This window comes from Ammospiza nelsoni, chromosome 2 (assembly GCF_027579445.1).
Source record: "Ammospiza nelsoni isolate bAmmNel1 chromosome 2, bAmmNel1.pri, whole genome shotgun sequence".
NCBI classification, from domain to species: Eukaryota; Metazoa; Chordata; class Aves; order Passeriformes; family Passerellidae; genus Ammospiza; species Ammospiza nelsoni.
Window position 1 is genome coordinate 109,008,586 of NC_080634.1, and position 25,914 is coordinate 109,034,499.

At 40.3% G+C, this 25,914-nt stretch overlaps 1 protein-coding gene across 6 annotated transcripts in view; it reads right to left on the bottom strand.

Annotated features, from left to right (window-relative positions):
• The window catches only part of DMD (dystrophin), a 1,160,174-nt gene that overhangs the window by 37,799 nt on the left and 1,096,461 nt on the right, over positions 1 to 25,914 (bottom strand). For 4 of the 6 annotated variants that reach the window (XM_059491405.1, XM_059491401.1, XM_059491412.1 and 1 more), the window contains 7 exons: positions 24,006 to 24,207; positions 20,547 to 20,632; positions 17,800 to 17,957; positions 9,064 to 9,230; positions 6,877 to 6,988; positions 1,786 to 1,922; positions 978 to 1,016 (listed from right to left, as the gene is read on the bottom strand). In XM_059491405.1, coding sequence (XP_059347388.1) covers positions 978 to 1,016; positions 1,786 to 1,922; positions 6,877 to 6,988; positions 9,064 to 9,230; positions 17,800 to 17,957; positions 20,547 to 20,632; positions 24,006 to 24,207 — 901 coding nt within the window. The remainder of the gene's footprint in view (positions 1 to 977; positions 1,017 to 1,785; positions 1,923 to 6,876; positions 6,989 to 9,063; positions 9,231 to 17,799; positions 17,958 to 20,546; positions 20,633 to 24,005; positions 24,208 to 25,914) is intronic. The other 2 variants (XM_059491417.1, XM_059491433.1) reach the window with 1 other exon arrangement.

Consider the following 25,914-nt stretch of genomic DNA (forward strand, 5'->3'; position numbering starts at 1 on the left):
TAAATTTCCTAGAGGTAGAGCACTCCCCTTAGCTTCCCAAGGGTTTGTGCTCCCAATGAAAATTATAAATCAATATTCCAGTGTATACATTTCACTCTTGTTTATTCTACAAAAAGTTCAATGGAGGTGCAAGCCATATACATTTCACCATATAGAAATATAAAAAAATCTATTTATTAGTTTCTTGTTAGTTGTCAATATGTGAATTAAAATTAATCCTTATTTAACAATATTCTAGAAGCATCTGTGTAACACTAGAAGTAGCAAATGCCACAATAGTAAATATATATCTATCTTTAGTTTATGCTGAGGATATTTACTACAACAGTAAGACAATGCATGTGCTGGAGTGGTGCAAGAATGAAAATCCATTCCACAGCTGAAAATCCCTGCTTTTTTAACTTCTGAAAAAATACAGTAAACATTTCCCCATTTCAACCTGCCTTCACAAATCTGAATGTATCTACAAAACTGTAATAAAATACCCAGTGAGCTCTGGATTAATTGGAGCACTCAAGTGTGCACGGTTGCACATAAAACCAAATTATACCTTTATCTGCAAAACTGTGTCATTCCTGAAACTGAATTAAATCCAGATCAAGTTCAATCTCTGTCATTCAAAAAGCATTTAGTATACATTCAGAGGGATTGACACTTATTCAGAAACACAGGCTTTTAAATTACAAACTTTGATAAGCATTAGTAGGTCTGCACGAAACCCTGTTAATTCCATGAAAAACACATACTCCAGAAAGAGTACACAGTACAAAATCCATGACTGCTGAAAATTCCAGGGTTTATCTCATTCTACTCATTTGGGATCAAAACATTCCTTCAGAGAGTGCATCAAAGGAAATAATCATAAAGAAAGAAGGAAATGATCTCATGTAAAACTGAACAAAGAAATAAACAAAAAGAAAAAGTGAGGGAGCGCAGCAGCAGTAGCAGCAGCAGCACACTTCAGCAAAAGTACTCACGCAGAATCTACTGGCCAGAAGTTGATCAGAGTAACAGGACTGCAAGACAAAAAATGAGGAGGTGAAGAGAAAGGCAGAAGAAACTCAGCAGCAAAATAATTACAGAAAGTTTAAAAAAAAAAGTCACAATAACTAAAAAGCAGAAATCCAACAGACCAACATGAATGGCTGTGAAGAGCAACCAACCAAAAAGTGAGAAAAAAACCTTGAAATCTAAAATTTAAAAAGAGAAAGAGAAAGAGCGAGAACAAGCTGCGTGCAATTGCCATTAAACAACTGATTAAATGTGTAAAAAACCAAAGGGAACTGGGTTAAGTCATTGATTTCTCCATGTGCATCATTACTGCTTTTTTTTTTCCATGAAGACATGAGTCACTTAGTAAGACTAAATTTATAGGCTGAGAAAAGAAGAAATCATCTAGGAAGGTCACAAACACCATAGCCTAATTAATAAAATAAAACCAAGGAAAGATACCCGTTTGGAAGAAAATAAAAATTTAATGAATGTATCATTAACCTCCAAATTGCACATCAAACTAAGAAGTCTGTAAGACTGCCAGAAAGACTGTGAGTATTTTTTGTTTTTTGCTAACTGAAGCTGAAGCTCCTGCGTAAGGACAGGTGAAAGCAGATAAAGGCAATGGCAACTGGAAGCCCAGCTTGTGTTTTCCTGCCAGGCGAAGTAAACAGAAATGAAAGACATAAAGAGGCTTTATGCATTTAGGAAGTGAAAGGAGTTGGCACCAGCTGGGGAGTTCAAATTGTGTACCAAATGAATTGCTACTTAAGATACTTCAGAGCTACTCACGTTTCCATGTTGTCTCCCTCCAAGACAGTCTGCACAGGCAGGTAGCCCATTCGTGGGTGCTTTGCAAAATATCTTTTTGTTCGAAATTTGTTTTTTAGTACCTTGGCAAAGTCACGGACATCTTCTCCTGAAGTTGTCTGAAAGTCACAAATCATAATGAAATCATCTTTCATGAGGTTGTCACTGTTTTTTCAATTGCCTTTTCCTTTGCTGCGTCTCTTGGAAGAGCTGTGATCACACCAAGCAGAGCTGCCAACAGCCTGAGCAGCCCCGGAACAGCAAATTTTATTTGTCCATCACTGTCACCTTACAATGCACTACACAGACACTGCTAGTGGGGAGGAAAGAGGGAAAGAAAAGAAGTTTCAAAACCCTGACAGGCTCATGCCTCACTTCAGGTGATCTCAAGAGGACAAGCAATAATTAGACAATAATTTGTCATTTCCTCACCTGGCTGTGGCAGGGGGGGTCTCTCTGCCTACTTTTGGTTCAGCACTAAAATGGCTGCAGTGGAGGACACACAGACAGTCCATGTGTCCAGCTGGGTGCTTCACTGGATCCTAACTCTTACCACACACTTGGCCTCTCCATCTCATGGACTTGTCAATCTACGAATGTCTCTAGGTACTTTTTCTTTCCAGTTTCCCTCCTCAGCCTTCTGTGCCATTAATATTTTGTTCAAAGGGAAACAAAAAGCAGGTGAGAGCTGCTTAAAGCTCTCAGATCAGTTATTTCTTCCTGCATCTGTCCAATGTGCAACTAGCAGGCATTTAAGATCAATACTCAGAGGAGAGAACAATTTGCATGAAGTTTTCTATTCCCTTGCCTGCAGCAGGCTTCCCTTGATGCTCTAGAGACCAACAGAGGAGCACAACATAGATTTAAAAAGACCAGAAAGAGTCTGGAAGAGCTTCAAGGATGTCTGCTCTGAAGATGCAAGACTTTTTGAGAGCCTGACGAAGAATCAGGCAATTTTCTGATGAATTTTAATGTAAGACTTCAATTACTTCAGTCAGGCTGCACTCCCTTCTCTAAACCTTGCAGAAACACTAGACCCTGAAGTACTGATCTTTTACAGTAAATTAAGCTCCTCCTGACCCACATAACAATATTGCTTCTCCAATCTATCTAATTTAAAGGAAAGAAATCAGGGAAAAGTTAATCTTTCTGACATTTTTATTGAGTTCTGTGCCTTCTGCATAGAAGGGAAGGACGTGGTGGAACCTATCAGTTAAGCCAACCTACAAAGAGCTGCTCAAACATAGATAGGTAGATTTTTAACAGGTAGAAAAATTAAAGATGCCCTGAAAAAATATCTGCAGAAAGACTGAAAAGTATTAAAAGAAAAGGCAAATATTATCCCTGTACTTATGACACCTATGAGCTTCATGTAAAGCTGGAAAGATTTTGGCTCCCTTTCTGGTCAGTCTGCTCTGGCAGGAAAATTCAGTGTAAGCAATGACTGGCAGAGAAGTGACACAGCAGAACCCATGAGCCAGTACAGCAGCATCTGTATTTTCATGAAAGTGAGATAATATTTGGTAATATTAAGTATCCCTTCATCAATTATTCAGAAGAAAAGACATCTGGGGAAGGGAGGGGTGAAGTGTGCCCAGACCACCCAGAGGACTCCAGAAAGGAGATTTATTGAGGTGGCTCCCTGCCCATGCCCCTGGAGGAGGGAATTCCCTCTGCTGGATTCCATCTGCACTGCCTGCCAGGAGAGCTCTTAACCAGCTTGTCATCAAGAGAGCACACAGAGCACATCTGCTGGAGACACAGAAAAACTTTTAATATTTAATCTTGGTATAAATAGACTAAGCACAGCTTTCTGTCCAGTTGTTCACCTGTGCCATTTATAACCATTTATTAATGCCCTGTCTATTCTGGATGTGGAGAACACTTTGTATTGCATTTGACTGTAATTTGGATTTAGTGTTTTGAGGTATTAGGAACGAAACATTCTTTGCTTCAGCCTTCCTGGGACTGTTCTCCCCCCTCTCTGCCCTGAACCTTTTCCATGACAACCAAAGAGCAAAATGCTGTGTTTGCACAGAAAGATCCCAATCCTGCTGGTACCACAAGAATCCCAAGAGGAAAATATATCTTCTAGAGACAACTAAAAGCATCAGGCACCTCTCATACAATCCAACTGCATTTAAAAATGTCCAAGGAGCACAAGAAAGGCAAAGAAATGTGATTATTACATGGACAAGACGATAAACTGAGGCTATTTTCAGGCAAACCTCCTGATTTACTCCACAGATGTTTTATTACCTATGATCTTCAGAGCAAAACCATCCAGACCAAAATTCCCAGCAGAACTGGTTTATGAGGAAGAAACAGTGGAGTTTCAGCATCCCAGCTCTCTTAAGCCAAAGCAACATATAGGCAGATGGGTTGAGCATGTCCCAAAACTATTCTGAAACCAAGCTACTTAATAAGAAATAGTTCTTTTTATTCACATAGGAATAGCTTTACCATCAGCTGAATTTTCCCAGTTTGGTTTAAGAAAGTACCTTGCCAACCCAGCCTACCCTCCCCAGACCTAGCCCTGACTAGAAACTCTGGATGCAGACAGGTCTATCAGTCTGAACCCTTCCTTTCACCGTGGTGTTCTTTATGTTCGTGTGTCACTGTTCATTAAACCTTTAACAGAAAAATCATCCTGTATTTACATCTCAGTCTATAAGTTGTCTTCTATGCTTTGTTTGAAAACTCTTTAAAAGTCCTATCTCTTTGAACAATAAATTGGGGTGTCTTGCTTTCAGCAATAATTGTAGTAATTTTTCTGTCTAAATGAAAACCAAGCAACTGCCTTGCCCTTCTTCTGACTCGACCTTTTGCAAGAGAGGGAACATTATCACATCTCTCAGGTATTTAGCATGAGTTCTCAAAACTCCCCTAAGCAGAATTAAAGACTGCAGTGCTCAAAAATTTCTTGATACTAAGAGGGAGGGAGAATAAAAATATCAGAACACTTTGGTGTTCACACTGAATTATTGCAAAGATATTATCAAAGAAGGCATCACATGTCTTGTGTCTGCCAAAATGCATTTTAAGGTGAGAGATTCGTGTGGAGGAAGACTAATAAATGCTCTGCCACCTGCATACTCTTTTTCTTTCATTTAGAAAACAATTACAAACTAGACATAGCTTCAGTGGATGCTCATTCCCCCAGTACTTGGGTACATCTTTTGTAATAGCAGCAACACAAAAAAGCGTGGGGCTTGCTGTGTCACATTCATTTCCCCCTCCACCCCAGCTAATCCTCCTCTAATTCAGCTGGCTGCTTGTGCAGCCAGGCACGGCACATTAGCACGGGTTGCTGGAGTTCAGGGAAAAATCCACTGCCTGTGAATGGTTCTTTATTCTGATCCAGCAGGCTGGATGTGGTGGCAGGTTTTCTGTGCACCCCCACGTTCACCTCTCAGTAATCTGTATTTTCAGGGACAACACAAACCTGCTGGACACAGTACTGCAATGAGTTGCTGCACCTCGTAATTCCTTTTTATTTCTCTTTCCTCAAAACACATCAAAAGGGTAAGGAAATGTTTGGAAGATACTGGTTTGTATCACAATCTCCCACGTTGTTTCTTAGCAAGAATAAGAGTGGCAAAGTGCAAGGCAAAGCTGCAGTCCCTCCAGGAAGGAGGGGTTCAGCCACAGATGGAAAGAAGGCTCCCAGGGAGTCAGTCTCTCACTCACTCACCCTGCCTACGACTCAGATCACGAGATTCTGCTCCAGGAATGCCTGCAATGGAGAAGTCTGTTCAGACCTGCCCAGGCAGAGCCAGCAATTCCCTCTGACTGGTGCAGCAGCTCAGGCAAATCGCCCTTCCAGCAACCTCAGTCCCTGAGGGACGGCGCTGAAAACCACAGCCAAGGAACAGGGGCAAAGAGCCAGCAAATGGGCACTGGCTGCCATTGCAGGGATCCCCAGGAAACACTGCCACTGAAGGGTAAAAGGGGATAGATAATGCAAGTAAATATCTGTCAGTTAAAACTAACAAAAATTCTGAGCTTGCTTTACTATAATTTTTTTTTTCTCTCTTTTTTAGGTCTCTGAGAAAAGCTGAGAGTCTTTGCTTCATTTTGGCCATGGATGAAGCTTTTTGCTTGGATGGAGATTTAAAGACTGTTCATATAATTTTATGAGGCTAGCCCAAATATAATTTTGAGGCTTTATTTTCACCATTCATGACTACCAGCAGATGAAAGACTAGGAATAATCCTATTTCACCAGGAAATGCTGATGAGAGTGCACTGCTTCAGGACCAACACAAGCAATAGCAAAGGCACCTGAAAGCTCTATCTACATTTGAGAGTTCAATCTCTAATTTGAGAGCACCTCTCATTGATGCCCCTTTGCACTGGTCCTGAGAGGCCAAAAAGGAGCACACTGAGAGAGAAATGCAGAATTTCCCTTGCCAGCTGTCAGGTATGAAAGTAACATTTATGCAAATCCAATCTTTTTGGGAGCTGTGAAAGAAGGGTGAGGACCCTCACCACACCATCACTGCGGCACCCTGTACTGAATGGCCTGGCTTCCCCCCTTCAGAAATGAAATCTACCTTGCAACCATGAGAATTTCCCTGGCATTTATATCATCAAGTGTTCAGACAATAAAAAAGGTACCATGAAATAGTGAAGAACTTAAAAATGCAACCATAGTGTTGTGGGAGAAAGCAAGTGAAGTGGCAACTTGATGAGGAAAGGAGGAAAAAAACCACACACTGATATGGAGAAAACCTTGGGACCCAAGATATGAATGAGTATTTGCACAAATCATGTGCTTCCAGGAGGATCCATAAAGTGACCTATGGCACTGAACATGGAACATGTCATCAGCACACAAAAATACATCATGACACAGAATTGTGCAAACAATGAACTCCAGTTTACTTCAAACCATTGGAGCATCCTTGACTAAGCAGCAAAATTGCTGGCATGTACAGTATATAAAATGGGATTTAATTGTGGAGGAGGGAAGAAACGCAGTCCTAACGCCTCATTACTTTGCACACAAAATGGAAATTTTTACTTTCTACATAAGAAGGGACAGTAAGGGTCAGTAAAACAGCTACTTACTGGTGTGCAGTATTCCACCATGGGATAGTGCATTTTGTGACCTTTAGCAACACGGCCAGAGAAGAAGCAACTTTGGCAGATGTCATAGTTAAAGTGCTTTAAACTTCTGTACCTAAAAGAGGATAAAAAAGAAAAAATTCATGGCTTCAGAGCTTTGTGTGTGACTGCTTCATATCAGCCCATCAAGTTTGCTCTGTTAGTAAATTCTCTTCTGTGACATGTCACATGGTGTGCAATGCCCAGCAATGCTCCTCTGCCCTGAGGGACAGGTACTGCTGCCTCAGATGTTTGTCATAGATCTCAATCTTCAAAAAAAATTCTAATACTGGACAATAGTGAAGATTTCTGCACATTCACTCACCTTTAACATATGAAAGACACTACCACACTTTTTATTTCTATGACACTAACTTCAGATCTTTTGCTCTTCATCATGATTCCTAAAATAGGATGTCCTCCAGGAGGAAAATTCAAGAAAGTAATGCCCTCTCAGTAAGTCACTCTGGCAACCCCCTCATGTCCTTCCTAGCACCTCTATAAAAACAATTTTCCTGCAGAGCATTCCATCCATGCAAAACTCCAAATGCACTTTTGGGCCATTATTTAATCTCATCAGCTCTATGAGGCAGCTAACTGTTGTCTCTGCTGTGCTGAAGTGCTTGAAAGAGCCGGAGGCATAAGGGTTGTCTTGTTCCAAATACACGGAGCAGCTCAGCCACAACGACCTCAAAAGAACATTGTTTCACATCAACTGGGTGCTCAGTATTAGCTTTCTAAAAGCCTTCCAATACAGTATCTTTTTGTCAAGTGTGTACACAGGGTTTCAATGACTTGCAAAGACAGAGGAAAAAAAATCTGTGACAGACGGATTCTACTATCATGATAATAGATTTGTTACATAAATTTAAGAGACAGATGAGATCAGTCAAGTAAAATTAGACACAAACACAGAGCTCCAGTGTCTGCTTCCCGAGTTCTCGGTGCTTACAACAGACTATCCATTCACTTGCCATCCTTTGATATTTCCAAGGGCTGCACTTTTCAATTCCACCTACTTGTCTTTGGCTGGTTTATACAAAACTGTGTAAATAATACAGTAGTTAATATGCTGCATCCGGGAATGGGAAAATTGTGGATGTGCTGAATTACTCACATCCAATCCACAGCTCTTGCTCAGTAATATTTATCACTTCCGAGTTCAGATATTAATGGGGAATGAAAAGCAAAAGAAAAGAATTTACACTATTAGAGCAACAGCCTCAGATTCAAAACAATGCAATAAATACCTTCTAAATTTCCCCCATTTCCCACTGCCTGTGAAATTGTAGCAGAAAGCACTGCCCCACTACATGCATAAAAGCTACATTCATCTGCTCCCAGGTTACAGCAAAATGATGGCTTTTTTGTGTAGCACTGCTTGCTGCTGTTATCTATCTGGGTTTTAGACACAAAATTACAGAAAGCTCTTTGTAAACAACACGATAACATAGAAAGAGAAATGCCAATGGTAAAAGAAGACTGTGTGTAAAAAGGGCAGGAACCATACAAAGCAGCTACTGCAAAGCAAAGTGATAAAACAAGTCCAGGCATAATTGAAAGTGAGTATTTACTCAGCCCTTAAGTGGCTTCTCAACAGGCACACCAACACACAGCCATTTTACAACACAGTGACTTATTCATTGCCATAGTAACCATGGTGTCAATCCAGATGTTTAAATAGACCAGCAGCATTTCCCCCACTCCAGGTTAATGTTCCACCAACATTCTTTCACAGAGAAATGCACATGTAGCTTTTACATGCCTAAGAATTTTCAAGGCACTTCCTTGCTTTATGCTATGACAGAAAGCAATTCATTAGGATCCAATTCAGAAAATGCAACTGCATAGGACACACTGAATGTAAGGCAAATTGTGTTAGTTGTGCAATCCAACAATGCTTTTGTTGAGGCATGGAAAGACTGGGACACAGAGGAAGTGCCACATTTTAACTGAGAGATGACTTGTCCTCTGCAAGTCTCACAGCACTGTACCCAGTCCAGGTGCCACTCTCCCTTGTGTCCCCATCACAATTATTTTTTCCAAGAAGAAATTGCCTATAAAATGGAGCTCCTGATTTGCCTGGAATCAGGCAGAGCTCTTGATCCACCAAGCAGAAGCACACGTGGCTGAGAGGGAGAGAGTCTGTACCTGAATCCAATAATGGGGCACTCCTTACAGATGTTGCACTTGGCTTGGTGCTTGGCAGTCTCAGCAGCAGCCACCCTGTGCAGGACAGGCAGCCACACCATGGACTGTGGCTCCAGCCTCATCCAGTCCAGGAAAAGGGCTGCTTCAATCTCTGGTTTGTTGTTGGCCTGCAACACAAGGGGAAAAATGACAAGGGCTGAGCACAACTGATCTATCTAGTCACCAGCTAACAAACAGTTTAAGCTTTTCTTGTCAACTCCATATTTCTTCAAGGAATTTACCTCCAACTTTTCCCCCAGTCCAACTACTCATTAAAAAAAAAAATTAAAAAAATCCCCAGAATCCTGCCTTCAAGACAGGAACTGAAAACCATTATTAATATTTCAAATCTCTCTTTCTCTTATTCTATTACAATAGACAGCACTATCATGTACTTTGTCACAGAGAAAATCATCCACTTATAGGATCACCTTTGATGCCTGATCTCACATTCTGTGTCTCTCTTATCTGAGAGCGTATAGCACTGCTTCTCACCTATTTTAAAAACTGTTATCCAAGCCCTAAAAATCGCATGTCTTTTGATCAAAATTCCTTTCTCCTTAACATCTTTCATTATCACACTGACCTTTCTTCATAATGCACACATAAGGAAATCATTCAAATCTCTCTCAAGCCTGTTGTTGAACATATAAACCCTCTTTCTCCTTGAATGCCTCAAACCACCTCTTCTTTAAATTTCCAATCACTGACTGCAACCACAATACAGTTCTGTCCCACAAAATAACATTCTCAGATTCCATTACATCCCACACTCATCTCTTTGCCAACAGCAGAAGAGCCAATGAACACTTTCCAGTAATCCCATTCCTCTGCTGCCATCCCATCCCATCCCATCCCATCCCATCCCATCCCATCCCATCCCATCCCATCCCAGTGACATTTCAGGTATCTCTTCCATAGTAACTTCAAGGCAGCTCAGTCACAGAGCCAAATCCCATTGTGCCAGGCACCATGCACCCCCCAAAATATGATATATCATCCCTACCCTGAGCACCCACAGTATGGAAAAAGAAAACAAAGAGACAAAACCCACAAGGAAATAGGGGACAGTAGTGATCTCTGCATGGGGAGAGGTCACACTGCACCAGCAGGCTGGACACTGCAAACAGGGCAGAACAAAGGCAAGGAGCATCAAAAGGGATTTAAAGGAAACCAGTGGAATGATGCAGTCAGTGTTCACAGGAAACAGCTCTCCATGGGGCGGGGTGTCAGGAAGCCTGCACAAAACTGTTACCTGAGAACCTGGGAGGTGGTTTCAGTGCTGAAAGTGAGGTGATAGATCAGGTGGAAACCTCAAGGGGCTCTGGTGGGGAGGTGGGAGAAGGGAGGATTCCCATACAGGGAACAGCCCAAGTGATGAAGAGGGATAACATCGTGCTCTGTTTCTCTAAACCATCACTACATGCTAATTCCAATTCCTCAAGACATTTCCTTCCATGCTCCCCACAGCAACAGCATATTTATGGTCTGAATATATTTAAATCCTCTGTTTTCTTTTTTCTCTATGCTTTCAAATACAGCTCTCAGTGGGCCAGTCTTTTATATTTTAAACTTCACAAGGCTGACTGTCTTCCTTTGTGGTTCCAAACCTATTTGAAGCACTTAAATAAATAATAAGCATTAATGTATCATGTACATGGACCAAGATGAATAGGGGATTGAGTGCCGAGGATTTTTATACTTGCTCTCAGTTACTTGTCCAGTTTCTCATGAAATTTGAGTTTAGTATAATCTAGCTAAAACCTTATTGAACTAAAAATGCTAGCAATGAATTTCGAGAAAAGAATACCCAACTGATCTGCAGGAGAGAGAGCTATAGGGAAAACCAATTAGCTGTAGTTCTGTTTTTTTGTTTTCTGTTAAATCTAACACTGTTTATAACCTTGACAAACAAATTAACTGATCAATATTTGAAGGCTAAAAAAATGCAGTCTCTCAGACAGAGCCCCACAAAAAAGATGTGAAATAACAAGCCCTGTAATGTGCCCTGAATAATGAATTGCATTACAATTGACTTAAAATGCTGTTGCAAAACTTTTGTTAATCAGAAACAAAGATTCTTGGTCAGAGCTTCCTTCTTAAGGTGCTCGTTTGGGAAACCATCCAACAACTCCTATCACTACACTTGGGATCCATATACATGGACTTCTAGTATAGTCAAAAACATCCTTTTTTGGATGTTTGGGATAAAAACATCAAATCAGAACATACCTACAATTATTCAGATAAAGTCCTTCACAATTTGATATTCATGGAAGGATTATATTAAATAGAATATACACTGAAACACTTCTGAAGTCTTCTGCACTATGCCCTAGTTCTCTGTTTTTTCACATAGCTGCAGAATTTAGGAAGCCTCCCCCAAAATAAAAAGAGAAATTCAAAAGCACAGTAAAGTCCAGTCAACACTGGCAAAAGGATTTGTTCACAACAGTGAATACTGCCTTCTGCCACAGTACATCAGTGAATTCAGTCGAATTAAATTAATTTTGGATCTCTTAAGTGAAAGGCAGGCTTCTAAAATATGACCATCTCTATTTTCAGCTGGAAGGCAGGGCAACAAAAGGGCAGGGGAGAGTCTTTCTGTGACTCACTCAGAGATCCAGCTTCAGCCAGCAACTACGCTGGCAAACCATAACCCTGCCTAGCAGACTACACTTTCTACAGACTACACAGAGGTCCTCTAAGCCTGAAAAAAAATAAATTAAGAGGATCTCTTTAATATACAATTTCTAATAGAAAAACACGAGGTGTACGGAAATGCTGCAGTGCAAGCTGCAGTCAGAATAAGAATGAGCCGCTCAAAGCGCTGCTCTCCACTCGTAGCTGCTTTAAATTTGCAGGAAAATGCTGCAGCAATGAAAGACTTTCTGTAACACCCTAGATCTATTTTAATTTTGCAGTCACTGTCAATTGCCAGCAGCCCCAATAGCTGCCTAGGCAGAGCTCCGTATGGCGGCCGTACAAAACCTGTGCTCAGAGAGATTAGGTGCATTAAAATGTATCAGAACTGCTTCTGAATTATATTACACGAAGATTTAAAGCCACGTGGAGAAAAGCTGGTCAGGGTCAGACAGTATAGGACAGACAGTTCTCAGCTGCCTCCTGAGCTGCTATTACAATTTTTAAAATAATCTCTAAATCCAGTAAGGCAGCAACTGAAGATTTTACATATGGGAAAAAGGCTGAATTCATACAGTTCATATCTGAAGAAACAAGATCAAGCTGTAAAGAATATTAATGGTTCTTCTCTTGAACACATTTCTGTGCAACTCACAATTTTTATGGTAATAACAGAGTGAATCATAAAGTAAAATTCATTAAGGCCTTTCCAGCTTACAAGTAACAATTTGTTATGGAGGGCATTCAAATTCATTATGCTCCAGACATCTGTTTTTCAGTATTTATTCTGCAGAAACAATGGGGAAATAGGAAGTTGGGTGGTGCTACCATCTTTATGCAATACTTGGGAGACGAGTTTTTTGTTCTTTCCTCTCTCTTCCTCTAGCTAGTAGCTGAAAAAATATCCTATGCTATATTAACTTTGTCTGTCCATAATAGGAAATATGCTACAAAATACAGATGGGATTTTACATGAAAAATGTGCTATGCTTTTAGACTGAGGCAGATAATACAGCAGAAATTTCTGATAACATTTCTGATTAGCTATATTCTGCTTATGAGCAGCGTAGGAAATTGACTGGAAATAAATTGACATTGTTAATTGAATGGTGTTTTACACCCTGTGTGGAAAGCTTTACATTAGTAAATACTGTTTTGGACAAACAGAACTGAGGGTTGGGATTCTTATAACTTGTAAAGTCTAAAAATGCAGAGCTGCCAGTAACAGCAACCCTGTCTCCTCAGTCAGACCTAACCCTGCTCACCCTCATCTTCCCCTCCTGCATTACACTTGATTGCTGTGACAGTCAATGTTTTTTGTGTTGTAGCAAAGAATAATAAAACAAAATAGCATGAATCCAGAATTAGTGTAATTTTATATCATGCACACTTGAACAGCATCTTGCTGATCCCCACCCCTTAAACCATTTTAAAATAGCTTCTGAAAGCAGTTTATTTGTAGGACTCCTCAAGACTGCCTCCAAAGTCAGGCACAGGTTCACAAAATCCTGCTGAAATAAAACCAGAATTGCTGTTTTATGACATTTACAGCACAGCAGCTTGAGGAAGGATTTGCTAGTTCCCTTTGGCCAGCTCTCTGTTGTCAGAGCCAGGAGCAGAAGAAATATCCTATGAATAGAAACAAGGGCTGCCTGAATCTGTTAAAAGAGACTGAGTCCCTCAACAGTAACACTGCACGTGTAAGTTATTTTCATAAAAACTTGTATATATAACTTTATTTGTACATAGTACTGGTATTTTCTAACTGCTCAAAAATAAAAGCAATAAACAATGCCTCCAATCAATTCAAATCACAGCATTTATGGCCAAAGTCACTTTCAGGGTCCTGGCCCAGGATTTGTAACACCCAAATGCCACCTAAAAGGACTAATAGCTCTATTTTGGATTTTATTTGCCTGAGTAAATACACCAGATTTGGACACACTTCCATGGTTTTTAGAAAGTAGGCTGATCTTGCCTTACCATTGATCAAGTACAAATCTCGTAATGAAGACTACAAAGTACAGAATATAAAAATACTTTGCTTCATCAAAGTGAAGCAAAACAAGGTTAAAAATACATGTATGAGTTAACTGCACATATTTTACTACTCCTTAGCTTCATCTGTTCTAGTTTTTAACATCAACTACTCTGATTCAAGTATATCCTTGAAAGAAAGCATACTTAAAGCATTTTATAACCAAGAGACAACTGTCCAACATTTTACTGAGGAATGGTGGGGAACATTTTCATTTGAGCTGCACTTTGCTCTCTCATCACATTTCTTCAAAGTCCCAATGTCACAGTAACTCATCCAAGGCAGTAGTGTGAATTCCTAGGTCCTGTTTACACTATATGAGGAAAGCATATTAATAATTTTCCACCGTGATTAAAACCGTGTGTCCTTCACTCCATATCATTTCCCTACCCTGTTTACTTAAAAAACCTACTCATCACAGAACTAAAAGGAAAGTCCTTTCACACTGCAGCAACACTGAATTCACTCAATTTTTCATGGATCTATAGATTGCTTTGATGCATTCTGAGCTTAAGCAGAACTATACAGTCTTCAAGTGGTCACTGGATTAAGCTCTTTGCTCTCTAAACTTAAAAGCATTTTTTTCTTGAAAATCTCAAAGCAGAAATTACACACCCCTGCCCCAAATAGAAAAGATGAGTCCCATGATATCGTTCTCCTCCCATGAACTTCTACCAGCACCTTCCTGCAAATGAAGAAAACTACAGAAAGCACAAGGGGGGAGGGAGAAGTAGCAGAGGACTGGAGCAGCAGCCTCGGGAGAAGGGGACCCAATTCTCAGGAGCAGAGGGGTGCAGCAGGCAAGGCTGCTGCCAACAGCAACGGCTGGGCTCCTCCCTGCCCAAACCTCATTCCCAAGGACTCACCCTTCAAAAAGCAGGAGAGATTTCCCCTGTTATCTCTGGCAACAGTAAACATCCCCTTTCTTTCTGCTGCTGTGCAGACAGACAAGGCCGTTGCCAGGGCACCTAACCTAAGGGAGCTGGGAGAACCACTTCTGAAGCACACAATTGTTGCAACTCTGACATGACTGCAATTATATTGTTGGCTTATCATCACCAGAAAGAAGGAAGAAAAAAGGGAAGAAAAAAACCAAAGCTAAAGAAAAAGCGTTCCTCAACGTGGGCGTACAAAGAAAGACTTAAATTAGTTCCCATGCAGTAATGTAAACTATGAACCCCACGATATTCTTCAAAAATGAATTATCTTGCTCCAGTAACAGGAGGCTGCTGGAGCAGCAGTACTGCCTGGCTGTCCAGCTTTTCCAGCCTCTCTAACTCCTGGGCTGCTCCATGTTCCCCCACCAATATTTCTGTGCTTGGCCCCCAGCCTGTGGATCCTGGAGCCCACCATCCTACACTGAAAGGATGTCTCAGTGCTCCCCTTCTCCCTTTCTCATGGGAAATTCTGATCTCTTTCCCCATCTCCATTCCTGGCTGCTCCTTTCTTTTATGCCTTATTCTATCCACAGTGTTTCCTTCATCACTATTATTGTTACTGTCATTCCCTAAGAGTCATCCTTATTTTCTATTCCTTAATTCCTTCTCCCTTGCCTTCATTAGGGCTTTCCCTATGTTTGGATTTCTGATCCTCTTCCTAGGACTCCATCCCACCTATTCCTTTATCTCCTCTCCTCATCTCAGCCTCCCTCCCCCTTTCTGACCCTCCTAGGAGATCTCCGTTCTGCTGCAGCCCAGACTCAAAACCAATCTGCACTCTGAGAGTTAAAATGAAGCTTCATCTGGAGGAAAAAAGAGAGGATGACATTCCTCCTATTGCAGGTATGAAAAAAATCCATTTTTCAGTGCAAGTAAGAGAAGAAAATCAGGTTTTCTGATGTTCTGATTTCTGAGCATGCCAAAGGTTGTGTCCAGCTGTGCTTGGGCCGTTCCTAGAAATGCCAGCAGCTGGATGTGATACAACCTCCAGCCTGCTGGCATGTCTTCATTTCTAGTGACAACTCCTTTTGCTAACTCCTTTTGTTCAAATAAACAGTTATCACAAAATCACAGAATCACAGAACAAGCTGAGTTGGAAGGAACCCACAAGAATCACTGAGTCCAACTCCCAGACCTGCACAGGATCATCTCCAAGAGTCTTCCTACTTTAAAAAAAATGTGTTTGATGTGTTTCATCACTGTGATTTTCTATTGTTTATTCCTAGTGTAAAAACACAGAATGGCAGCCTTCTTAAAAAAAAAACCCTATGGTTTTGCCAGATTCTAAGGTCACTTTCCTTATCAGTTTTTCAATGGTGTTTTTAGGTGCTGTTGACATTTACTTGGGAAAACAACAGAAACCAGTGAGTCCTAATTCCCGAGGAAGGTCATTTGTACAAAATCTTTACCATGGATTTGTGTTGGTGCCACTTGAAAGCCCAACATGGAAGTCAAGGCTTGAAACCATCAGCAGGGTCTAACACAGCTATCAGCATTACTGTGCACAGTTTATGAGCATGGGTTATTCACCCAGGACACAGGCCCATAAAACACTCATTCTGAAATGGCATCAAATCCCGATTAGAATTATAAAAGGTCATGACATGAATGACAGAAACAGTAAAATGTAAATCCTGTAGAATTAATCTGTCACAGGAAATGTCAAAAATACAGAAAGCAAATGTCCCATCAGAACTGAAGTTTGTGATGATTTTAGAATTAGGTTCTTTTTGAAGTCATTGTGTGTATGCAGTCTACTTCCAAGCATTAATATTCATTGAAAACACTTGCTGTGTTTTGCTTACTACAGAACTGAAACTACTACATAATGAAACTTGAGCAGCAGGCAAAAAAGCAAACAACTCCCCCCTTCCCCAAGCAAACAAAAAAATCCCTCAGGGACAGTGAGGAGATGGGAAAAGAGCTTTCTTCCATTGTAATGTAGAAGATGCATTTAGAGTTAATCACAGACCATACATTACCTCCCCTCCTCTACCTTTTCACTAAGCAGCTGTCTTCATCTTGCGCATTCTGCTGGTAGTTATGATAAGGATGAATAATTCCCTTAACTCTCTTCCTCCCCAGATTAAATAATTTACAAGTTTGAAAAAGAGCCTCCAGTTTGCTGTGTATTCCTCAACAGACAGGACAGGAATTCTTTCAGTACTCTTTAAAAGAAAACTGGTATTATCCATTCAAGGAGTGGAAGGAGCTCATCGAGCACTCCTCACCCCCAGACAGCACTGCAGGCAGTTGCCTATTGCTCCCCATGGCACCTGGCTGTCACTGCTATGTACATGCCCAAAATCCAGATAAACCACTGCTGTTCACCCACATAGCAGTAACAAACAGTTATCTACTGCTGGGCAATAGAAAACTGTAAAGCCAGGAGCTGCTGGAACCAAGACTTACACTGTTTGAAGAATTCAGTTCCAACAGGAGCCCCAATGACAATTACCTGCCCTCTGAACTAATTAAAATACACCTCGTCAAAGGAACAGTTTAATAAGGCAATGGCCACTACCATCACAGAACCACAGAATCACAGAATAATGAAGTTGGAAGACACCTCTAAGATCATCGAGTCCAACCCATGCCCTAACACCTCAACTAGACTATTGCACCCAGTGCCATGTCCAGTCTTTTTTTAAACACATCCAGAGATGGTGATTCTACCACTTCCCTGGGAAGAGCATTCCAGTACCTTGTTATTCTTTTGGTGAAAATTTTTTTCCTAATATCCAACCTATACCTTCCCTGATGTAGCTTGTGTCCTCTTGTTATGTCAGAGACTGACCCCCACCTGTCTACAACCTCCCTTGAGGAAGTTGTAGAGAGCAATAAGGTCACCTCTAAGCCTCTTCTTCCCCAGGCTAAACAACCCCAGTTCCTTCAAATGTTCCTCACAGGGCTTGTGCTCCAAGCCCCTCACCAGCCTTGTCACCCTTCTCTGGACGTCACATGAACCACAGTAGCCCCCTAATCCTCATCCCAGATTTTCAACCCTCCTCAGAAGTACAGGCAAGCTCAAGATAAATACCAATTGGGAAATTCAGAGCCAGCAAAACACGGACTTACAAACTGGAAGCAGCTCCTGACGCTGGGCTCGATGTTGCTGCCCCCGAAGGAGGCCACCTCGCCCAGCTGCCGTGGGATCTGGATGGAGTCGTGCAGCAGCAGCCCCAGCCGGCGCTGGTCACAGAAGCCAGTGGAACTCGCTACTTGTTTGAACAGGTCTGCAGGAAGGAGAAGGACACCAGAGGTCAAGCATCACCATCAGGATGTGGCAAGCAGCCCAGATTTGCGTTGTTTCCCAGGCTCACAGGTGCGGTCAACAGCCTTGGAGGACACGAGCACAAATAAAACTTCCATCTGGCTGCTTCTGTTCCCATAAACACTGGGGTTTTTCTGTGAAATGTGAGTCTTGTGGTAATTTTTAATAGTGCTACTGGCTTGTGCCTGGGAAGAAAGGCCACTCTAACACAGCACCTGTGTCATTTCTGGTGATAGAAGCAGAGACTCGATAACACAGCTAACTAAACAGCAGGATCTTCAAGCCACAACACAGATGTATAAAAAATAATGTTTAATGGTAAAATAATTTCATACAACACAGAGCGCCTTTTCAACTCTCAGCAATCAACATACAACTCAGAGAATCCATTTCTCTTCCAGATGAATTAAAATGATAACCAAGAGCTGCCTAACTTTGATATATGATGATATTTTAATTCAAGAGAATTTCTAAAATAAAATAAAAATTACAATATGGTAGAACCTGCCAGCCATCAGAAATTTTAATACCGTATTAATTTTTCGCTTCTGAAGTGAAATGTCACTTGATGCCATGTTCTGTTATTGCATCATTCTAGAAGAGAATCCTTACAGGAAGGAATTATTATCCCTTCATAAGCTCAATTTAATTTGATGGGGATTAATTATACTAAGTATATATTGAGGAGGTTATAGAATTCATAATAAAAAGAAGAAACAGTTTATTGTTAAATGACATATTTATTTGGCAACATCTCTGTTGACAATACATTATCTGAATAAATGCACCCTACTTTTCAACAGTTAAAAAAAAAGAGAGAGCAAAATAAGGCTAGAATAAAATAATGCTCTTTTTTTGGAGTCACTTTAATATTTTACCCAACACCAGGGACACAATTATAAAGGTGCTTCCGCACTGCTCGAGATAACTTTCCTAGCACTGCTTAGACACCTGCTTTCTTCCAAAGGAATAAAGGAACAGATAGAGAAAGGATTATTTTTTAATTACATGAATTTCACTCTTAAAAGTCTAGTTATATAATGAATAATTCTGGGATGAATGCTTCCATCACCTCTGCAAGCCTTAAGACTCATGCTCTAGCACAACCAACTCATTTGCTGCACAAATGAGACAAAAAATTGCAAGGGGTGCAAGTCATTGCATACTTGCAGCAATAATAATGGCAACTGCACTATGACTTCAGCATGGATGGCAAAGCCACTCCACAGCAGGACAGACACAATTCCTTCCCCTCCCACAGCTATTCAGTTTCAATTTCCCCATCATTAAAACATTAAATGTCCTCAGCAAGGTTATAGGACACTTAATAGGTTATGCATTACCGTGCACACACACTGCAGGAGAATCTAAAACATGAATAAATGTTTTCCTTTATAACTTTGATGATCTTAGATGAAATACAATTTTGAAAAATATCTGTACTAAATTTTTTAAAATATTTTCTGAATAATTTTTAACACCCACACTAAACATCTAGAAATCTGTGACATTCATTGTGATTGCCCTAAAATCTGATCCAATTACTCATTGTCATGCAGAAACCCCACTGTTGGTACTGTCTGTTTTCTCTTTAGAGGTCTTCAGCTTGCATTAGTAGAGAGTAAAATGATAACAACTGAAGAAGAACTGCTATGGTATTGGGTCAAACGCTAAAGGCTGGATTTTCAGTCATATTTTTAAGTGCTTGAATGAGTGATACCAGTTAATTCAACAAGAAAGTTACTCTTGAGAACTACATTTATCAGTAATTCTTTTCTGGATCCTAATCTCATTAGTGAACTGACTTATCAGTCACATAAAACTAAGACTGCAAGTGAAATTTTTTCAAGTATTTCCCCTTAAAATACGCAAAATTTGCCCACCTTCAGTACTTATTTATTGAAAGTTATTTATTTAAAGGTAGCAACTATATTTAAACACAATGTACATAATAAGACTGACCACAATGTGGGAATCATTAAAAAAAGTTAATATATTTAAAAATAGTGTAATGCAAGTGTCCTGTAGACATGCATTTTTGTGTGTAAAGGTGTGCTGAACCAGTGGTCTCCAAAGGGGTTCTTGTGCCTCAGAGAGTGTTCAAGACAATCCATCAGGGCTCAGTAAAGAAATACTTTTTGTACAGATAATAAATTCAATCGAAAGTTTAAAAATAGTGTTTATTTAATCTTTATCACATCCTTCTTAACTTTCTACTTTTGGTATGCTTTATAATGTAGACAATATATTAGTACAGCAGTACTTGTACATAATTTATAAATAGATCCACATCTATTGGAGGTGCATGGGCAAAATTTTTTCTGCTGGGAGGGATGTGATCAAAAATGTTTGGCAACTGCAAGGCTAAATTGCCTAAAACTACAGAGAACAAATACCTTAAAAATACAAGGTGAAACAACACCCTTTGCATCTGCAATATCTAAAATAATGTTTCTGTACGCTATTTAAATGTTTTTTTCAATTAAAAACCAGGAGGAATAAAACAGGAACACAAACATTAGGTAAACCCAAAATAATTACATGGACTTACATCTGTATTTATCTTCCAGGTGTGCTTTACAAAGGGACACGACACCGGTTTTGAAAGATAAGACACGGATCCTTCCTGTTCGACCCCTAATGGAAAAGAAACACTGGCTGATAATAAAATCCAATCATGTCATAATTTGTTTACTATAACCAAGTTCACTGCAGTACTGTAGACTTCATAAATTAAATCTCACAGACAACACTCAAGCTGGATGGTTATTAGTTAAGCTAGAAAAACAAAACATTGCTGTGGCTTCACAGGCATAGCTGAATTGCAGTGTGAGGTTGTAGCAACTCCACGTGAAATGGTCTCGATCAGAAATAACTACTCATCTCCTTTTTTATAAAAAGAGTGAGTAAAGGGTCTTTACACTATGCTTCCTTGAACAGGCTTCTCTATGAACTGCTGCTGAATGATTCTCAGAGGAGATGAGGTCCCTGACAGAACAGCAAACTAGTCCTCTTGCCAAAGACAATATAGCTTCACTTCCACCAGAAATCCAATGTAACAGTTGCCTTTAGAAAGTCTTTGCTTACTGTCTGTCAGCCATGCCCTGACTTGCCTGAAAAGGCAACAGGAAGCCAAGCATGAAAAAGCAGCCTCTGCCAGAAGTGTGCAGTGACAGAGACACTTGCAATATGTTCAGGTGAAAGATAAAGCCTGCCTAGAAATCATGGCAAGGCAGGCAGGCTGTACAGTTGTGCCATTAACACCTTGGGGTGGTTTCTGAGCTCCTCCTGGCAGCGCTCAAAGCTCTCCTGTGCAGTGCCAAGGGGCTGGGACACTCCAAGCAGCCCCTGCTGCCTGTCAGTCTCTCCCCCATGCCCACTCCTGCCATGTAACGTGCCCACACTACTACTACTACTGCTTTCTAATGTGACAGAGAGAACAACATCCTCCTCTGAGCTGCAGGCAACGCACTGACAAACCTTCACATCTTCTCTCACTCATCTGCTTTAACTCAATTTACTCCCAGTTGCTGGCTTCCCCCCCAGACTTGTGTTTCTGATAGCATTTTAAATATGTAACATCTATTGCAAACAAAGACATACAAAAAACAGGAGGCTAATGCCTAAACCCAACATTTTTGAAGCAGAGACTTATCAACAGCTTTGAAGTATCACCAGTAAGGCCCCCACTGGGAATAAGATGAATCATGTAGAGGCAGGCCATGGCCATGCATCAGGCTGCACCACAGGTAAAGATGCATGGGGTCTTTTTAATCCTGTGAAAGAGCTGAGGAGCCAGCAGTGCTCATTTACCCACACATCTCCCCTGCAAACCCTATAAAAGGTACAGACAGAAACCTGTGGACAAACCCAAATTTAGAATTTGCAGCTTTTTATTAAAGAATCTTGCGTTTTTCATCATGAATAAGAAGCATTTGTAGTTTACCTATGCATTCCACACTCTGGTCCTCTCACTCCTCTCCCTCAAATCTTTTCCAAATTAATTATCATCTGTGCCCTGAGAAACTCCTCCTGATGAATACCAGACTCATGCAAATTATACAAGAGAAGAATATAGAATAATGATTGCTCTGCAAGGCAATTAAATTGAAACTTGTACGAATCATGAGTTGTTCAGTTCACTCTCCTCTCCTCCCAAGTCAAACCAATAATTTAGCAAGCTACTGCAAATGAGCATGAGTGACTGATCAATTAAAACAAATCCGAAATGTGCAGGATTTGCAGAGCTGTACCCATAATTAGATCAGTCATTGACTGTGAATTTGATTAATATCTTTACAAATGACAGTTTTCAATTATAAGAAAAGTAAAGATGCAGTACATTTAATTAAACGTCTCTGGTAGCGCTCTGAACTTTGGTTGATCTCTGCCTATTAAGTTTACAATGAAAACTAAACACACATAACCCCAAGGTCACCTCTCTTACCAGTGCAATTTAAACTTGAATTTTGGTAAAATAGCTACAAGCTTTCCTCACACATAAAAACACCTCTGTGTTCCATTGTGCCCTGCAATGTGCAGCTCCCCAGCACACCTAGGGAATTGCCTGGAGGCAGACAATTATAATTTCTGATGTTGTACTTGCAGCACAGTGCAACACAGAGAAAGCTAGACTGGACATGGCTAGTGCACAAGCCACATGCAAACTGGACAGTTCAGCTTAGGAGCAGCCTGTGGAATGACCTTTAGTTCCCTCTCTGCCTCTTATGTGACTGATACAGATTAATATCCCCAACACATGCTTTGTTTTCACTAACTGGGAGTCCTCAACTATGTCTTATTTTTGGTTCATGGTAACTAAGAAGTGGATCACTGTTCTGTGCCAGCCAAAGCAGATTAAACAAATAAAACCTGGCTCTTGAATGAATATAGCCCCATTCCCTAGACCTGGTAAACTAAAAGAAGTATAATGTAATCAGGGTAATCCACAGGATACTGCAGCTGCTGCAGGGGATGTCACAAAAAACTGACTAATTGGAGGTGATCCTTCAGGAAGACAAGATCTGTACAAATATGTACTTTTCTTTTGCAGGTGATCACTGAAGCTTCACTCCTTTGACAAAGGGTGGATGGAAGAACAACGTTATGGCCCTACAACAACAGTATGGATGAAAATGTCAACGGCAATACAGTAATTGTCCCATGACCTTCCAATTCTACAGGTAAATGTTTATTCCACCACAGAAATGAGCATGTCTGGCTGGAAGTGGCTTATAAAAACCATAAAAACACAAAAATGACTTTTTAAAAATTAAATTCTCCAAATACAAATATAATGGCTTATTCTACAATGAGCTTATGTTGTCATTTGCCTATACATCATGAGCATTATCATTAACCCACTTAAAAGGAATACCCATAAATTTTCTTCAGGTATATTTAGTCTGTTGTGTTTATACTGATGGGTACACTTTTTAAAATTAAATTTTGAATTAAATGTTTCTCAAATCTTCTTACAGCTAAGGGTTGCAAGCACATTAGACAAGAGATAACCCTCTTCCATCTTTGAAAAAGAATGACAGACTGAAAGCTATGGAAAACTGACATACTTGAAAAGGTTAAACATCCAGAGGTATAGACAGGCAAGAGTTTATACAGTGTTCATTCTGTTGCATCTTGATAATTCTCTTGAATTTCTTTATCAAAATTAATTAAAATGCCATGTAAAGTCATGATCTACTGTGGACAGACATGCAGTCACAGAATTGGTCTGAACAAAAAAAATCTGCTTAAACAGTTGTTTTCCAGCTCTCTCATTACCTAGCTTAGTAAATCCAAGATTGTAAGCCTAACCAAGGGCTGTATTGATTCAGCTAAATGCAGCCATTAAACCATTAGTTTTATTAAACTTTTATTTCAACTACCCTTTTTTCCAGCTCCAAGCCACTCATGCTGTAATGAGGCAAACAGCTCAACATACATTTCCCCTCCCCTTGTGCTACTGGGAAAGCTTCTGGAGCTTTCCCCTGTCCTGAGCCCTCATACATACGTGTCATAGACATTCAGCAGCCAGTTGAGGCACATGTCCACGCAGAGGGGGACGTTGACCAGGTTATTGTGCTCTTGCTCCAGTCGATCGTAAATGGTGGTCAGGCAGTTAATGATCTGCAGAATATCCATTGGCTGGTCATTCTGTTTGAGGTTGTGCTGGTCCAAGGCATCACAGGCAGCAGACAGACTCAGGAGATCCACTGTTGAAATAAAAAAAAAAAAATACACACCCATAAAGACCGAAGAGAAACATGGTTGTATTACCCACATCCAAAAAGTAAACAGAGCACTGTACTCGGCTCATGTGCCCGGCCAGAGGATGTAAAATGTCCTCTGAAAGTCACATGCAAGACTGGTTTCAGAATTCCTACAGATGCACTGTTATTTAGCAGTGGCCTTAGAGACCAGTGTGTATCTGCTTCATTTTTAGCTGTAAAGTACTTATTATGCTCTTGGGTCCTATGGAAATATTACACAAATTGCTGTGCAAGTAAAAACTATGTATTTCATGCTTTATGTTCCTACAGATAGACAGGCTAATATTTGATTACTGCACTCACCAAATGTGCTCTCACCATAGCACAGGTCATCAGCTTTCCAGAGATGCACTGCCCATTTCTTAGAGAAGTCCAGCAATCTTAACCAAACCAAACTCCATACGGAATATGCAAACAAATCAGAGCTGAGCTGTGACTAACCTCTCTGTCACTTTTCCTCTAGTGAGGAGAGTGGAAAGAAGGTTCTGGAAACACTACATATTCTGTTTCAATTTTTATTAATAAAATGTATCCATTTTTAATTATGAACAGCATTTATAATTATCAATACCTCTATGGCATTACCGAGTAAGACTTGGTAATGCCATAGAGGTATGTTTAAACTAATTAGTCAACATGCAACAGAAATTTTTGTCACAGACATTTAAATTTTTTTTTTCTCCAATTTAAGTCAGTTGAATTTTGAAATGCAGATGTCCAGGGCAAAACTGAACTTCCCTTTCTCAGCTCTTAACTTCTGCAAACTAACATCACCAAGCAGCATCACACTCAGGGCACACAAAATCATGGGATGTTGGCTCACAAAGTAAGGCAGGAAGAAGAATAAAAGAAATCAGAAAGATGAGATAGTTGATGATGATCTTCTGGCTGCCACAGGGAAACACTTCCCTGTGGGAAGTGCAGTGACTTTCCTTGCAGTGAATTTCCAGGGTGTGAGCAATGGGGATGTTGAAGCCCAGATGCTGTTAATCCTGCTCACACCATGAGCAGTCACACAGTGCAGCACGATGGAATATGACCCAAGGCAGTAGCATCTGGTCCAAAATGAACTGCCCAAAATCATCCAAGAAATTCTTCACAAAACTAGAAAATTAACTGACTCAACTGCAAGACCAGTTTTTCTCTCACTGGAATAAAAAATGTGTTTTCTTGAGTGCTGGTGAGCAGCATGAGCAGAAGCTAAATGCAGAACACCATATAGGAATTTTTTTAGAACTTGATCCTGTTTAAGGGCACATTTGGCAAATTCACACTTGAGTATCCTGTTTTACCCAGGATGAAACTGCCCCTTTGATGTCCTAGTGGGAGATGAGAAATACTTTAGCTGCCCACAGGGCTGGCTTGCAATGCTGCTTGGACAGTACGCTGGGATTTTGTAATTGCCAAAAGAATTTCAAGAGTATACATTTCATTGGAAATCAATAGGGACTTACTTCTGCTACTAAATCCCTTAAGCACTTCTGAAAATTTTGTCCTCTGGGCCTAACATACCTAGTGCTACAGTGAACAAGGAAACCTTGGAATGCTATCCCTATTATTACACCAAGAAATTTAACTTTGACTCCATGATTTTGTGCAGAGTTTTATTGGAGTTTTAGCTTTTTTTCACATTAGCATATAGACATTTAT